This window comes from Sander lucioperca, chromosome 8 (genome assembly GCF_008315115.2).
Source record: "Sander lucioperca isolate FBNREF2018 chromosome 8, SLUC_FBN_1.2, whole genome shotgun sequence".
Taxonomy (NCBI): domain Eukaryota; kingdom Metazoa; phylum Chordata; class Actinopteri; order Perciformes; family Percidae; genus Sander; species Sander lucioperca.
Window position 1 is genome coordinate 15400066 of NC_050180.1, and position 16946 is coordinate 15417011.

Genomic DNA, 16946 nt, shown 5'->3' on the forward strand with positions numbered 1-16946 from the left:
TGTATCGATACAGTATTGCCACGGAAAATATTGCGATACTATGCTGTATTGATTTTTTCCCCCACCCCTAAAACAGAGCCATAATATCATTCAGTTCAACAATAGATTACATCAATACTTGACCAATACAGAAAGGAATAGACCGAAACACAGGAAGGGAATTGAAATGTAAAGGTATTGTTATTGTAAGACCTGAAAGACTGTATGCTGTGTTTGCATATCTATTTGTTTTGTAATAATATGATTTTGTGAAGTAGGGGCAGGACCTAATAAGCTGTATGCTTCCGTCTGCTCCTTCACGAACTTATCCTTTTTAATTATTTATTTGTTGGTCTTTGGTAAATTCGGATCGTTTGTGTTTTAATTTTGTGGTTTTAATTTTTTTTTTGCAACATTGTTGATTGTTCGAGATACATAATAAAATAAAAGATATATTTTACTATTCAGTTCAGTTCAATTTTATTTATATAGCACGTTTAAAAACAACCATAGTTGACCAAAGTGCTTAACAAGGTCCAAAATGAAAGAGATAATAAACACAAACAATACACAATATACAATACACAATAACCAACAGTAGAAAAAGGTCACGATATCAAAGCTCAACTTGATTTGAAAGCCAATGCATAGTAATGGGTCTTAAGCAAGGACTTGAATGTTTCAATGGTCTGAGCTGTTCTTACATGAATAGGTAGACCATTCCAGAGGTTTGGAGCAGCCAATGAAAAGGCTCGGTCACCTTTGTTTTTTAACCTGGATGTGGGCACATCGACGAGCATCTGATTGGAAGACCTCAGTGCTCTGACAGGTGTGTGGACATGTAAAAGCTCTGATAAATAAGAAGGCGACAACCCATTTAAGATCTTGAAAACAATTAATACAATTTTAAATTCGATCCTGAAACAAACAGGAAGCCAGTGGAGCGCGGCCAAAACCGGTGTGATGTGGTCGCACTTTTTGGTCCCGGTTAAAAGTCAAGCTGCTGCGTTCTGGACCAACTGTAACCGACAAAGGGATGACTGATCCAATCCAACATACAAAGAGTTATAGTAATCTAAACGGGACGTAATAAATGCATGTATGACTCTTTCAAAGTCTTTGCGCAGCAGGTAAGGCTTAACCTTAGCCAAAAGTCTGAAAGAAACTGGTTTTAACAACAGAGCTAATCTGTTTGTCAAATTTAAAAGCACTGTCAAAAATCACACCCAGATTCTTGGTAGAAGGTCGAATATGGGAACCTAAAGTACCAAGAGCATCAACACAGGCACTAAAATGTACAGCGCAACCAAACACAACAAGTCTTATTATCATTGAGACAGAGAAAATTCTGATCCAACCAAATTTTGATATACTACGCTACTAAGGAATAATCAGGCCATATTTGAACTGTGTGTGTGTATGTGCTGACCCCGGCTGTGTTACCGGTTGACTGTAAACGTGTTGGCGCCGTCTCCGTCTAACGCCGCGCCCGTCTTCTTCTTCTTCTGCTGTTTGCTGCAGTGTTCCTGCGGAGCCACAAGAGTCTGGAGTCGGTCGATCCTCAGTTCACCATGAGAAGAAAGATGGAGCAGCTGAGAGAGGAGCTGGAGCTCACCGAGCAGCTGAGAGACGTGAGACACGCTGCTCACTGAGAGTGTGTGTGTGTGTGTGTGTGTGTGTGTGTGTGTGTGTGTGTCTGTCTGTGTGTGTCTGTCTGTGTGTGTGTGTGTGTGCCTTTCTGTGTGTGTCTGTCCGTGTGTGTGTGTGTGTGTGTGTGTGTGTGTGTGTCTGCCTGTCTCTGTGTGTGTGTGTGTGTGTGTGTCTGTGTCTGTCTGTGTGTGTGTCTGTCCGTGTGTGTGTGTCTGTGTGTAAGTGTGTAAGTGTGTGTGTCCGTGTCCATGTGTGTGTCTATCTGTGTGTGTCCGTGTGTGTGTGTGTGTGTGTGTGTGTGTGTGTGTGTGTGCCTGTCTCTGTGTGTGTGTCTGTGTCTGTGTGTGTCTGTCCGTGTGTGTGTCTGTGTGTAAGTGTATGTGTCCGTGTCCATGTGTGTGTCTGTCTGTGTGTGTCTATCTGTGTGTGTCCGTGTGTGTGTGTGTGTGTGTGTGTGTGTCTGTCTGTCCGTGTGTGTGTGTGTGTGTGTTTGTGTCTCTATTTCATTCATTTTGGTTGCAAAAAAAGTCCCATATATCTTAGCAGAAAGTTGAAAAATGTTGCGTTTACTTCACACAAGAGCAGCCATTTTCCCCTGTTGCCATGGGAACGATATGAAGTGACGTAATTACGCGACGTGAACATCATCGAAAAGCTGCAAACCCCGCGATGAAGCCACGATGGAACCACAGTTTTAAAAAGTTCCCGCAATTTCATCACATAAAATTGCATAAATATCCCGCATATTCCATCACATTTTTTAAGAAACAAACCGCATAATCAAGGATTTTTGCCGCAACAATCACAAAAAAACTCTAACTCTTACTAAGTCTTATTACTAATGTTAACTATCATTTTAGTGATCAATAATTAGCCTGTGTCTATGTTATCTCCTTACATATACCTACGCTCTCCGTCTCTGCTAGATTGGGAATGATTGAGATTTCTCTTGGCACAGCTACCAGAAGACTTCCAACTTTCAGACAGGTTGCTCACGTCACATCTACGTCTTCAAGCTCAGTTGGAGGCTGCTCAGTAACGCTCAGCCATCACCGGGAAAGATCTTCTAACATCCTTCACTGGTCTCCGTCCAGAGACACGGGATCTGGTGGTCCATTATATATATGTCTATGGTTCTCACCCGTACCTGTTTGTGTTGTGGTTTCCTCCTCAGAGCATCGAGAGCAGACTGAAGGTGGTCCTTCCCGAAGACCTGGGCTCGTCTCTGATGGACGGCGTCGTGCTCTGCCATCTGGCCAATCACATTCGCCCGCGCTCCGTCGGCAGCATCCACGTCCCCTCGCCTGCAGTGGTGCGTCTCAGTCCTGACCTCTGACCCCCGAGATGAACATCCGTCACACTCTTTATACTCTTCAACTTTTCTCTGATATAGTTTCTTTTTCAAACGAAGTTGAGTTGAAAAGAACAAAAAGGATCTTAAGCGTATTTCAGAAATTGATACCCTTGGTATAAACGCTGCGTTGTGTGACTTTGTGCTTCCAGCCCAAACTCAGCATGGCCAAGTGTCGGAGAAACGTGGAGAACTTCCTGGACGCGTGCAGGAAGATCGGCGTACCACAGGTAAAGACTTTTCTTTAATAAGCTCACCCTGAACCCTGGTAGTGCTCTGAACTGGGGGGCGTTTTCCACTCTGACTCAAACACAGGAAACAGGAGGGGAGAGAGGGACAGGTGAGGGGAGGGAGGGGGAGAGGGGACAGGTGAGGGGGAGAGGGGACAGGTGAGGGGAGGGAGGGGGAGAGGGGACAGGTGAGGGGAGAGAGGGACAGGTGAGGGTAGGGAGGGACAGGTGAAGGGAGGGAGGGACAGGTGAGGGAAGAGAGGGACAGGAGAGGGGACAGGAGAGGGGGAGAGAGGGACAGGTGAGGGGAGAGAGGGACAGGTGAGGGGAGGGAGGGGGAGAGAGGGACAGGTGAGGGGAGAGAGGGACAGGTGAGGGGAGGGAGGGGGAGAGGGGACAGGAGAGGGGGAGAGAGGGACAGGTGAGGGGAGAGAGGGACAGGTGAGGGGAGGGAGGGACAGGTGAGGGGACAGGTGAGGGGAGGGAGGGGGAGAGAGGGACAGGTGAGGGGAGGGAGGGGGAGAGAGGGACAGGTGAGAGGAGAGAGGGGACAGGTGAGTGGAGGGAGGGACAGGTGAGAGGAGAGAGGGGACAGGTGAGGGGAGAGAGGGACAGGTGAGGGAGAGAGGGACAGGTGAAGGGGGGGAGGAGAGAGGGGACAGGTGAGGGGGAGGAGAGAGGGGACAGGTGAGGGGAGGGAGGGGGAGAGAGAGACAGGTGAGGGGAGGGAGAGAGGGACAGGTGAGGAGGAAGAGGAATTTAGTCTTCCTCGTGACTGAGTTATGGAATCAGACAACAAAGGTAAAGCATGGTGCATCAGGTGTACCTCGTTAAAGTAATGGTGCATTCAATTGCTCCTCTAAAAAAAAGGTCTAAACCCTCTGAGGAACTCAAACGGTTGTTGTAAAGTCCCCTTCTGCCGTCTATTGGCTCTTATTGTGGCATTCGTCGTAAGCCAAACCCAACCATTGATTTGGAGAATTGTGACACCCCTACTGCTCAGAAATCTGCTAATTAGTGGAACTGATCCGTCGTAACACGCTGGTCTGAACCGTTATTGATCCGTGGAGAGTTCTGGTTCTCCGGCGTAATCAGTAGAGATGCACCGATTACAACTTTCTAGGCCGATTCCGATTTCTGATTTTCTTTGAGTTAGGCCAGCCAATACCGATTTCATTTTTTCTAACCACTTTACAGCACACACAAATATTTATAGTCTATCTTTTCTTTAATAGAACATGTGTTGAACAGATAATGGATCACTATATAATAGAACTATATAAATTATTCCTGGTGTGGGACATTCACACACATCTAAAGAGCAACGTTAGAACCATTTCCTTCTTTTCACGTCCAATATCCAACTAAAGAAATGTGATTTAGGTTTTTGGTGTCGTCCCTCCACGCCCTACTTTCTCCGTGTGTGTGCGTGCGTCCGTGAGAACTGTAACTGGTATAACTTATGTTGTCAGTTAGTTGTAGCGTTGACCGGCATGAAATCACCATACGTCAGACTGACCTGCCGGTCGCCGGTCATGGCCGAGCACGTGAAAACCGGCCAATTCTGGTCACCGGCCGGTATATCGGTGCATCTCTAGTAACCAGTGTGACTTACGAACAAACTGCTGAAGGACATTCAGCCAGTCAGTCCAGGAAAACACCCCCCAGTTCATCAGAGAAACTTCCTGTATCGTGATACAACAGTTACTATCGGTACACGATCCGTTCTGCACATGCGCAAGATAATACTGTTTTACGTATCCATACGACCTGCACGATCTGTTCCACGCTAGCCTATGGCTAGCCTCCACCGGGAAGCTAACGTTAGTTTAGCTAACAGCTAATTCGGCTAACCGCTAGTGACAGCTAGATTCAGTCTAAAATAACGTTAACTCAAACGTAATGGGAAAAGCAGGCTACAGCTAAATTAAGACTTCACAGTAATAACAATAAAGACAAGTATTGAGTGATTGTATTTCAAATGAGCACAAGTAAAGTAGAACTGACGTAACAGCTGTTATATATGTTAGGTGTTTGTTATATATGTCACGTTTATTTTCAAGTTTTATTTTGAGGGTCTTTTAAAGTTATTACATGCTGTCTCAGCTAGCAGTTAGCCGAATTAGCTGTTAGCTAAACTAACGTTAGCTTGCCTGTGGAGGCTAACGGCAGACCGCTACAATCAGCTAGCGGTTAGCCAAATTAGCTGTTAGCTAAACTAACGTTAGCTTGGCTGTCGACCGGAAGCGTGGAACAGATCGTGCAGTGTCGTAAATCCTCGTACAACCGCACATGCGCGAACATTTTGCGCATGTGCAGAACGGATCGTGCAGGCAGAACGGATCGTGTACCGACAGTTACACTTCGTCATCAACGTGTTTTGGATTATTCTGATATAGAAATAGATCTGTGAGCTTCAGTCTCTTGAACATTTGTGGGTCTGAGGGGGGAAAAGACATACATTATGTCACGATTCATGTCGGTAAAGCCTGGTTCACACGGGACGATTTTAAAATTGTCGGCCGATTTTCCAATCCTGAGAGACCCCACACACGGTGATAAAAAATCACGGTCTACCAGTTTTGGTCGTACAGCGTGTGGTGCGCAGCACACGGCAAAATCAACGATCACACACGAACCGATTTGGCTCCCGAGCATTCCCAGGTCAGACGGGAAATCTCGCAAAATCCCTCGAGATCAAACGTGACTTCAGAGTAAACAATCATGGCGGACGAAGAGGATGCAGTGGCGATAGTTTGTAGTTTGTTTTTAACCAAAAAAAAACGTTGCGACGGTCAAAGAAGTGGAGACAACGCGAGCATGGACTATACTTGCTCTACTCATCTCAGACGTCCACCGGACTTTCTGGTGCGCCGTGCCGCCGGCTGTTTTGATGTTGTTTCCCGGTGCTTTCCTCGCCGCCTCGTCACCTCTCTTTCTGATTGGCTACACGCCACAGTCCACAGGCTGCGTGCTCGTTTGTCCCCGGGGGGACACCACACACGAGGAGAAATCGGGCCAAAACAATCCAACATGTTGGATATCCCCGATTTGAGATGGGAGCGGTCCCGACGTCCTTCCGAGCAGACGAGAGCAGTCTTAACACACCACACACGGCAGGAACATCTGATCAGATTATTTTACCATAATCGGAGCATCCTTAAGATGGTCAGAAGGGGTGAATCGGAGCTAAAATCGGCCTAATTATCCTGCCGTGTGAACCAGGCTTAAGTGAGGTGGAAAGTGAATTTGAGGATTGTTGCAGGACACTGATGACGACACTAAACTGTAAACCAGATCTGGGCGGAAGGCTGATGAGTTTGCCAGCAACCAATCATCTGAGCTCATATGTTTCGGGCTAATTTACAGGACTGTTATTCTTTAAGAGAAGCCTGGAGACGTCATTTAAAATCAACGCTGAATGAATCACTATGTCGTGTTTCTATGTATTTAAACGTGAGAGCACTCAGCGTTCTCCCAGGACTGGTTTGATGTTCCTACCTGCCTCCTGTTTTGTCCTCATCGCTTTCAAACGGGGTTGTTAATGTCGACATTTAACGCTGAGTCATCACCGCTGTCACCGCTGCCTGTGGCTTCCAGCTTCCTCCATCATGACACGGTCGATCCCAACAGCCTGAGACACAGTCTGTGTGTGTGTGTGTGTGTGTGTGTGTGTGTGTGTGTGTGTGTGTGTGTGTGTGTGTGTGTGTATGTGTGTGTCTCTCTGTATGTGTGTGTGTGTGTGTGTGTGTGTGTGTGTCTCTGTGTGTGTGTCTCTGTATGTGTGTGTGAGTGTGTGTGTGTGTGTGTGTGTGTGTGTGTGTGTGTGTGTGTGTCTCGCTGGGTGTGTGGTTGTGTGTGTGTGTGTGTGTGAGTGAGTGTGTGTATATATGTGTGTCTCTCTGTATGTGTGTGTGTGTGTGTGTGTGTGTGTGTGTACTATGTGTGTACTATGTGTGTGTGTACTGTATGTGTGTGTGTGTGTGTGTGTGTGTGTGTGTGTGTGTCTCTGTATGTGTGTGTGTGTGTGTGTGTCTGTGTGTGTGTGTGTGTGTGTGTCTCTGTGTGTGTGTGTCTCTGTATGTGTGTGTGTGTGTGTGTGTGTGTGTCTGTGTGTGTGTGTGTGTGTGTGTGTGTGTGTGTGTGTGTGTGTATGTGTGTGTGTGTGTGTGTGTGTGTGTGTGTGTGTGTGTGTGTGTGTGTGTGTGTGTGTGTGTTTGTGTGTGTGTGTGTGTGTGTGTGTGTGTGTGTGTGTGTGTGTGTGAGTGTGTGTTGAGAGAGACAAACTGCACATATAAAAGTTTAGATTTGACTTTGTCTTGAAACCAGATCAACATTCGAGCTGCAAAGATGAATCAATTAATTTATTAGTTTTCAACTTTTAAATTAATCAGTTTGAGTCATTTTTTATGAAAACAATCTCTGATGTCAGCGTGTTAATGTGAATATTGTTCTAGTTCCTTCTCTCCTCTGGGACAAAACTGAAGATCTCTGAGTTGTGGACAACAACAAGACATTGTCTTATGTCTTATTTTGTCAACGATAATGAAAGTAATCATTAGTTGGACACCCGATCGCTTTCTAGCCAAGACTCCAATATCTGTCCGCTAAATACGTAGCTACAGCCAGCAGCCAGGCTCTATACTTAGCCTAGCTTAGCTTAGCCTAGCTTAGCATAGAGACGGCAGGATCTGCTGCTTTAAATGTGATTATTTTATTATATTTCTTTGTTTTTGTTTCATTATAAAATGTAACTTTTTTTAAAACTTCTTTCGTCTTTTATATATTCACTAAAGACTACGTTTGTCTCTCTTTGAGAGAAAACGGAAGAGGGATTATTTGATTTGTCCCTGTTGTTGTGAGCTGTTGATCTGAACTTCCTGGCTGACCTCTGACCTCCATCCGCTGCTGCTTGCTGACTGTCTCCTGCTTCTGTGTGGACGTACTGCTAACGTTAGCCTGCTCGCTGCAGCTTGAAAGCTTCTCCGAGCTAACGTGCTAACAGTAGCTTCTGTGTGGACGTTCTGCTAACGTTAGCCGGCTCGCTGCAGCTTGAAAGCTTCTCCGAGCTAACGTGCTAACAGTAGCTTCTGTGTGGACGTTTTGCTAACGTTAGCTGGCTCACTGCAGCCTGAATGCTTCTGCTAGCTAACGTGCTAACAGTAGCTTCTGTGTGGACGTTTTGCTAACGTTAGCTGGCTCACTGCAGCCTGAATGCTTCTGCTAGCTAACGTGCTAACAGTAGCTTCTGTGTGGACGTTTTGCTAACGTTAGCTGGCTCACTGCAGCCTGAATGCTTCTGCTAGCTAACGTGCTAACAGTAGCTTCTGTGTAGACGTTTTGCTAACGTTAGCCGGCTCGCTGCAGCCTTAATGCTTCCACTGACAACGCTTCCGCTTGAGCTACCGTGCTAAAACGCTTCCCCGAGCTAACCTGCTAAGAGTAGCTTCTGTGTGGACGTTTTGCTAACGTTAGCCGGCTCGCTGCAGCCTGAAAGCTTCTCCCAGCTAACGTGCTAACAGTAGCTTCTGTGTGGACGTTTTGCTAACGTTAGCCGGCTCGCTGCAGCCTGAATGCTTCCACTGACAACGCTTCTGCTTAAGCTACCGTGCTAAAACGCTTCCCCGAGCTAACATGCTAACATTAGCTTCTGTGCTAGCGTGCTGGCCCGCTGCGCCGTCTCTCCCATCAGCCCTTTCACTCATCATCATCATCTTCATCATCATTATCTTCATCATCTCGGCTGCTCACTGGGAGAGAGGAAGACTCCTCCTCTCAGAAAGCATCGCTGCTCTCCGTCTGTCTGGTTAATCTCCTGCCTTCTTCTCTTTCTCTTTTTACTTTACGGCTGGATCGCAACATCTCCTCCTCCTCCTCCTCTTCCTCCTCCTCCTCCTCCTTCTCCTCCTTCTCCTCCTCCTCCTTCTCCTCCTTCTCCTCCTTTTCCTCCTTCTCCTCCTCCTTCTCCTCCTTCTCCTCCTCCTCCTCCTCCTTCTCCTCCTCCTCCTCCTCCTCCTCCTCCTCCTCCTCTCTCTTCCTCCTCCTCTCTCTTCCTCCTCCTCCTCTCTCTTCCTCCTCCTCTCTCTTGCTGAAACTTTCTTTTAAACTTTTCTTTTACTTTTTACTTTTAACTTTCTTTCTGCCTTCTTTTCCTCCTCCCATCTTTGTTCCGTCTTCATTTCCTCTTTTTTCCCCTCATCATTCACTGATCTTCATCCCTTGTTCCCGTGCTTCCCCTTCCCTCCCGCTTTCATCTCCTTCATCCCTTGTTACCGCTCTCTCCCTCTCTCTCTCTCTCTCTCTCCGTCTCTCTCTCTCTCTCTCTCTCTCTCTCTCCGTCTCTCTCTCTCTCTCCGTCTCTCTCTCTCCGTCTCTCTCTCTCTCTCTCTCTCTCCGTCTCTCTCTCCGTCTCTCTCTCCCTCTCTCTCCATCTCTCTCTCCCTCCCCCTCTCTCTCCCTCTCTCTCCGTCTCTCCCCCTCTCTCTCTCTCCCTCCCCGGCTCTTTCCCTTTCCTCCTCTCGCCTTATCTGGAACTTACCTCCACCTCCCTTCCTTCTTTTCCTCCTCCCATCTTTGTTCCATCTTCATTTCCTCTTTATTCCCCTTATCCTTCCTTCATCCCTTGTTTCTGCCCTTTTCTCTCCCCTCCCTCCCTCCCGGGCTCTTTCCCTCTCCTCCTCCTCCTCCTCCTCCCTTCCTGCCTTTATTTCTTCCTCACGGGGGCCGCTAGCCTTTCCTCTGTTCGCCCTACGACATCACCCAGTGCCGCCTGCAGCCCGTCAGCGCCGCAGTTCAGGCGCTGGTTGCCTTGGATACGACCTCTCCGGACAGGAAGCGGGAAGAGGCCAGCCCGGCTCCTAACCAATCAGAGACTCCGTCCTTGGTTTCTGTCACCACTCAAACCCCGCCTCCCGCCTGGCAGATCTGGGACCTCATTGGCTCCAGCCTGCTTCACGTCCTCTGCCTCCTCCTGCTCTTCCTCGCCTATAGCTGGAGCGAGCTGACGTAACCGTGGCGACAGCGTCCTGTCAGTCACCTGCCAACCCCCCCTCTCTCTTTCCTGCCCGGGCTGCTCCTCCTTTTTTCTTTTGCTGCATTTATGTCACATGGGGAAAAATCACTAATGTCCATTAGTGTTAAAGGAATAGTTTGGATGTTTTGAAGTTTGGTTGCATGAGCTACTTCTCCACAGTCAGTGTAAGTAAGTAATAAAGTTTATTTATATAGCACTTATCACAGACAGACAGTCCCTCCAGAAAAACACGATTATGCGATCGTATAATTCAATGCATAATCAGCCAAAGTCCGCATATTTATGCGGGGGGGGGTCCGCATTTTTTCAAATACGCCGCACTTTCGCCGCATAAATTGCCGATTTCCACGCAAAATATGCGGGGCTTGCATGACTTCATAATCCCCTCATTTTCGTTGCAAAAAAAGTCCCATATATCTTAGCAGAAAGTTGAAAAATGTTGCATTTACTTCACACAAGAGCAGCCATTTTCCCCTGTTGCCATGGGAACGTTATGAAGTGACGTAATTACGCGACGTGAACATCATCGAAAAGCTGCAAACCCCGCGATGAAGCCACGATGAAACCGGAATTTTTGCAAGTTCCCGCAATTTCATCGCATAAAATTGCATAAATATCCCACATATTCCATCGCATTTTTTAAGAAAACGTGACGCATAATCAAGGATTTTTGCCCGCAACAATCACAAAAAAACTCTGGAAGGACTGGACAGAGTCACAAAGTGCTTCACAGGCCAAAATAAATACACACGTTAAAACTAATCACTAATCATAAAAAGCACAATAAATTCCTGTAAATCATAGTAAAACACAAACGCATTAAATACATAGTAATACAGTCCACAATGTGGCCAAACAAACGCCTAAAAAGATGCGTATTTAGCTACCGTAGATGGCTGTCAGTTAGATTGTTTCTTAGTTTAGTTGGTGTCTAAGGTGATGTTCACACTTGGCGTCTTTTTTGACAAGAAAAAGTTGACTAGGATAGCCTAACGTTAGCCTGACCAGCCAGCCCCACATCCAGATGTTGGGTCTGGGAACTCCCCATTGGTTGGGCTCAATCCGAGGGGCGGGATCAACGGCTGTCTTTCAAATTCCCTCTGTACGCGATAGGATAGCTCTCCAACCAATCAGAGCAACGCTAGTTGATAGATTAAACTTTAAACTCTGAACTCATCTTCCTTTTTTAAGAATGACTTCAGGGCCGTTCTTTGTTCTTTTCTCAAAGAAAAGCTGAACTCCAAGTCTTCCAGAGTTGCGGCCAAAGCCGACTCCAAAGACCGCCGTTCACCAGCAGCAGCAGCCATAAGCCCCGCCCACCGACTCTATACACGATGTGATTGGCCTGACCAGAATTTGGTTTTTCCAGCTCGCAAGCCAACAGAGAGTTGCTAGACCACCCTGGCTGCAAATTACATTGCAACCAGCAAATTACATTCGCTGCCGCTAGGGTGGTCTAGATTTCTAGGCTATGACTAGGAGACTTTTGTAGTGAAACAAAAAAAGCTGGCAGCATTTTTATTCCAAAAAGCAGCCGAGAGCGTCTTTGTTGCTATAACAACTGCTACGCTAGCGCTACGTGGAGCGGTGCTTACGTGGAGCGAGCTAGAGATCATATCTTATAACTCACTGTGCCCCGACTCCATTTTCTCTTGTTGTTAAGGAAACGACAGGTCTGGCTACTCTGCTTGTCATTGGTCGGCTGTCAAAAAAGCGCTTGACTTAGGGCGTTTTTTTTTTTTTTCCAGAAAAGTTGAACTTTTTTCAACTTCAAAAAGACGCTCTGAGCTGCAGAAAAAAAGTCGGCGGCGCCGTTTAAAAAAGCGCTCAGAAAACACACAGTTGTACTCCGTAGGATTATAAATTACAACAGACGTTGACAGCTTAAAAAAGACGCCAAGTGTGAACATAGCCTAGCGTCACTGTGTCCACGTTCGACACTTATTGGCTAACGTTCTATCAAAATATCTGTTCAAATACAAATATAAATGATCTATTATTTTTTTCAGTTATTTTAATGGTGTAAAACTAAAGTGTAACTTCTTACCTTTCTAACGGTATATGGTTTTAACTGAGCGTTCGTACTTCTTTTCCTCATCAAAGTAACTTTCATATACTATTTAGACATCTAAATGTCCACGTACATATAGGAAAATTCATATGTAGATTGCTAGATGGGTATAGATAAATTCTGCTAACATTTTTGGTGAAGATCGGAAACGTAAAGTACCGCGAAAAGACCGGAAGGTGCGTCATGTAAGTGCCTGAATATGGCCAATAGGAGCGAGTGCTGTCCCAACGTGGACACGGTGACGCTAACTCTTTAAAACACCAAAGTCCACACATTAACACAAACTGAGCGATGGAGGCAGCGGTAGAGCAGCAGCTCCCGTGTTCTGCGAGGTAAAATGACAAAGTTGTCAAAGGAGAAACTGTTTTTTGAAGACATATTTCTGTTGAGCAGAGCCGTTTTAAGTCTCAAGTCACTAGAGACAACAGTCGACTATTCCCGAAATCCTCAAGGCCGTGTCCAAGCCCAACCCGTTCTCACTCCGAACTCGTAAAATAAGGACGTTTGGACAGTGGCTGTCAGCGTCTGATGTGACGAAAAAGGCGTCTTTCAGCGTGTTTGTGTAATGCCCCGGGGAGAGCAGCAGTTAGAGAGGATTTAAGGCCGTTTTACAGTAACCACAGCCCGCGTGGCGCATCCAAATGTGACGTCATGAGATCGGCGTAACTATTTATACCCGCGCTGGTGCTCACGACACTAGTTGCAGTCTTCTCCTGAACAGAGGTGGCGCTAATGAGGAAAGGCTACCGACGTTGCGGACTAGAAGAAGAAGAAAAAGGTAAACAACGGCAGAACTGGCAGCAGCATTGCCGTCAATGCTTCGATTTGATTGGATGAGCTACTTCGTCGGATCAAGCCTTTCATTCACCGTAAAAGAACTCATCTTAGTAAGTTTACAAGAGAGACTAGCAGTCACTGTGAGAGTCCTGGCATCTGGTTGGCTGCGAACCCATTCGGCCTCCTGTTTCCGCTTTGTCGCGCGCCGCTGAAAAAAAAAAGAGCCGTGCGCGACAGCTCAGCGCGCGCTATAAATCAGACGCGCCGGCAGGATATGACATCTCATTTTGACGTCACGATGGCGCGCGCCAGCTTGGGTGCGTTCAGTATATAACACCTATTAGAGAGTAGTATGTAAGGAGGTTGGTTGGGGGGGTGGATGGGTCAAACACAGGACTTTCACCAGGAGAGAGGGGTTCACGTCCCGCTGGTCACGCTTGCTATAGTAATTTTTTTCTTTCCTCCCGCGTGTCACAGAACCGTACGCCCACCCACGACCCTTTCCTTAACATAACTGCGTCAAAAGGGACGGCAATAGTCCCGACTAAGCGCGTTTACTTATAGCGCTAAAGGGACGGCAATAGTCCCGACCAAGCATGTTGACTTATAGCGCTAAAGGGACGGCAATAGTCCCGACCAAGCGTGTTTACTTATAGCGCTAAAGGGACGGCAATAGTCCCGACCAAGCATGTTGACTTATAGCGCTAAAGGGACGGGAATAGTCCCGACCAAGCGCGTTTACTTATAGCGCTAAAGGGACGGCGATAGTCCCGACCAAGCGCGTTTACTTATAGCGCTAAAGGGACGGCAATAGTCCCGACCAAGCGCGTTTACTTATAGCGCTAAAGGGACGGCTATAGTCCCGACCAAGACGTTTACTTATAGCGCTAAAGGGACGGCGATAGTCCCGACCAAGCGCGTTTACTTATAGCGCTAAAGGGACGGCAATAGTCCCGACCAAGCGCGTTTACTTATAGCGCTAAAGGGACGGCAATAGTCCCGACCAAGCGCGTTTACTTATAGCGCTAAAGGGACGGCAATAGTCCCGACCAAGCGCGTTTACTTATAGCGCTAAAGGGACGGCGATAGTCCCGACCAAGCGCGTTTACTTATAGCGCTAAAGGGACGGCTATAGTCCCGACCAAGCGCGTTTACTTATAGCGCTAAAGGGACGGGGATAGTCCCGACCAAGCGCGTTTACTTATAGCGCTAAAGGGACGGCTATAGTCCCGACCAAGCACGTTTACTTATAGCGCTAAAGGGACGGCAATAGTCCCGACCAAGCGCGTTTACTTATAGCGCTAAAGGGACGGCGATAGTCCCGACCAAGCGCGTTTACTTATAGCGCTAAAGGGACGGCAATAGTCCCGACCAAGCACGTTTACTTATAGCGCTAAAGGGACGGCGATAGTCCCGACCAAGCGCGTTTACTTATAGCGCTAAAGGGACGGCTATAGTCCCGACCAAGCGCGTTTACTTATAGCGCTAAAGGGACGGCTATAGTCCCGACCAAGCGCGTTTACTTATAGCGCTAAAGGGACGGCGATAGTCCCGACCAAGCGCGTTTACTTATAGCGCTAAAGGGACGGCTATAGTCCCGACCAAGCGCGTTTACTTATAGCGCTAAAGGGACGGCTATAGTCCCGACCAAGCGCGTTTACTTATAGCGCTAAAGGGACGGCAATAGTCCCGACCAAGCGCGTTTACTTATAGCGCTAAAGGGACGGCAATAGTCCCGACCAAGCGCGTTTACTTATAGCGCTAAAGGGACGGCGATAGTCCCGACCAAGCGCGTTTACTTATAGCGCTAAAGGGACGGCGATAGTCCCGACCAAGCGCGTTTACTTATAGCGCTAAAGGGACGGCTATAGTCCCGACCAAGCGCGTTTACTTATAGCGCTAAAGGGACGGGAATAGTCCCGACCAAGCGCGTTTACTTATAGCGCTAAAGGGACGGCTATAGTCCCGACCAAGCGCGTTTACTTATAGCGCTAAAGGGACGGCAATAGTCCCGACCAAGCGCGTTTACTTATAGCGCTAAAGGGACGGCGATAGTCCCGACCAAGCGCGTTTACTTATAGCGCTAAAGGGACGGCGATAGTCCCGACCAAGCGCGTTTACTTATAGCGCTAAAGGGACGGCTATAGTCCCGACCAAGCGCGTTTACTTATAGCGCTAAAGGGACGGCAATAGTCCCGACCAAGCGCGTTTACTTATAGCGCTAAAGGGACGGCGATAGTCCCGACCAAGCGCGTTTACTTATAGCGCTAAAGGGACGGCAATAGTCCCGACCAAGCGCGTTTACTTATAGCGCTAAAGGGACGGCGATAGTCCCGACCAAGCGCGTTTACTTATAGCGCTAAAGGGACGGCAATAGTCCCGACCAAGCGCGTTTACTTAAAACGCTAAAGGAGACTTTTAGCGTTAATAAGAACGACGAAGGCACCTGACCAAGCGTCCATATTTTACGAGATGGGTGTGGGAACGTGTTTCCAAGCCACAAGTTTAAAAAGCAGCCAAATCCTTTCAGTGCAGAGGCAGCAGGAAACTGTTTGCTAACAAGGTCGACATATCTACTTTATAAGATGATAAAGCGTCAATAATAAGTGACTTTGGTGTTTAAAAGGGTTAGAAACTAACTAAACTAACACACAAACTAACTAACTAACCGATGGAGGCAGCAGTAGAGCAGCAGCTTGCGTGTTCTTCAAGGTAAAATCACTGTTTTTATCAATGGAGTCTGGTGGCTTTGAAGAGAGCTGAGATAACGGCTTCAGTTCCCCGTCGTAAAGGGCCGTCTGACAGCACGGTGAAGAGCTGAAAATATTCTAAATATAGCGAACACGTAAACTGGTATAGGTGTGTTTAGGTGTCTAAAATGTGGGTTACACTTTACCTGAAGGTATCTACATAAGCGTGACATGACACTGCCATGAACTGTCATAAACGTTTATAACATAATGCTTCTTTTAGTGTCATTCGGTCTTGTCATGACAAGTTATGGTCATGGTTAGAGGTATGTGTCATGTGTTCATGACAGTGTCATGTCACTCTTATGTAGAAAACTTCAAGTAAAGTGCTTAGCTGTTGCAGCAGGACGTTAGCTTAGCTTTTCGTCGGTACTCCTGCCTGCTTCTCCAAACTGTTGTCGTACCGACAGCCTTCTACTGTAGCTAACACGCTAGTCTCGCATTGCCAGACCTTCCTCCACAGCGCTGCGGAGGAGGGTCTGGCGAGTCCACACAGCATTCCTGGATGGGAGTACAACGCGCTCTGGTTTGTTGGCATTTCTTTAAACCAATCACAATCGTCTTGGGTGGTGCTAAGCTCCGGACGGAGCCACGGTGTCTCTGCTAAATAGCCTCAGGAAGGAACTTGTTTTGGTGGAACGTGTGTACGTTCAAAAGTAGTTTTAGTCGTGCAACAGAAAACTCAGATTGGACAGATAGTCTAGCTAGCTGTCTGGATTTACCCTGCAGAGATCTGAGGAGCAGTTAACCATAGTCCTCACAAATCCACCAGAGTTTAGAACGCCAACACAAAGACAGAGGAAGGGGACGGACATCCGGCCTAAAAAGACGGACATCCGGCTGAATTTCCAGCAGCAACGGAGCAATCCCGGAAGTGGAACGTCGTGGACGTAAGACTACTAACTCACTGACTATGGAGAAGTAGCTCATACAACCACACTGAACAAACATCCAAACTGTCTCTTTAAAGGAAGTTCAGTGATGTAACTGCTGTAGCTGCCGAACTAACCAACGATACATATGCACTAGCTAGCACTTCTCAGCCACAGTAATCCACCAACATAGCACTAACAAGCTAACAATTAGGCCTCCTGCACACTGGCTG

At 47.3% G+C, this 16946-nt stretch overlaps 1 protein-coding gene across 2 annotated transcripts in view; it reads left to right on the top strand.

The window, feature by feature from the left end:
* Positions 1–10281, top strand: part of lrch1 (leucine-rich repeats and calponin homology (CH) domain containing 1) — a 112479-nt gene extending 102198 nt beyond the window's left edge. Inside the window, exons 18-21 of one of the 2 annotated variants that reach the window (XM_036004488.1) lie at positions 1501–1610; positions 2804–2941; positions 3133–3210; positions 9941–10281. In XM_036004488.1, the coding sequence (XP_035860381.1) occupies positions 1501–1610; positions 2804–2941; positions 3133–3210; positions 9941–10219 (605 nt within the window). In that variant the 3' untranslated portion in view covers positions 10220–10281. The remainder of the gene's footprint in view (positions 1–1500; positions 1611–2803; positions 2942–3132; positions 3211–9940) is intronic. The other variant, XM_031280509.2, reaches the window with a different exon arrangement.
* The last annotated feature ends 6665 nt before the right edge of the window (positions 10282–16946 follow it).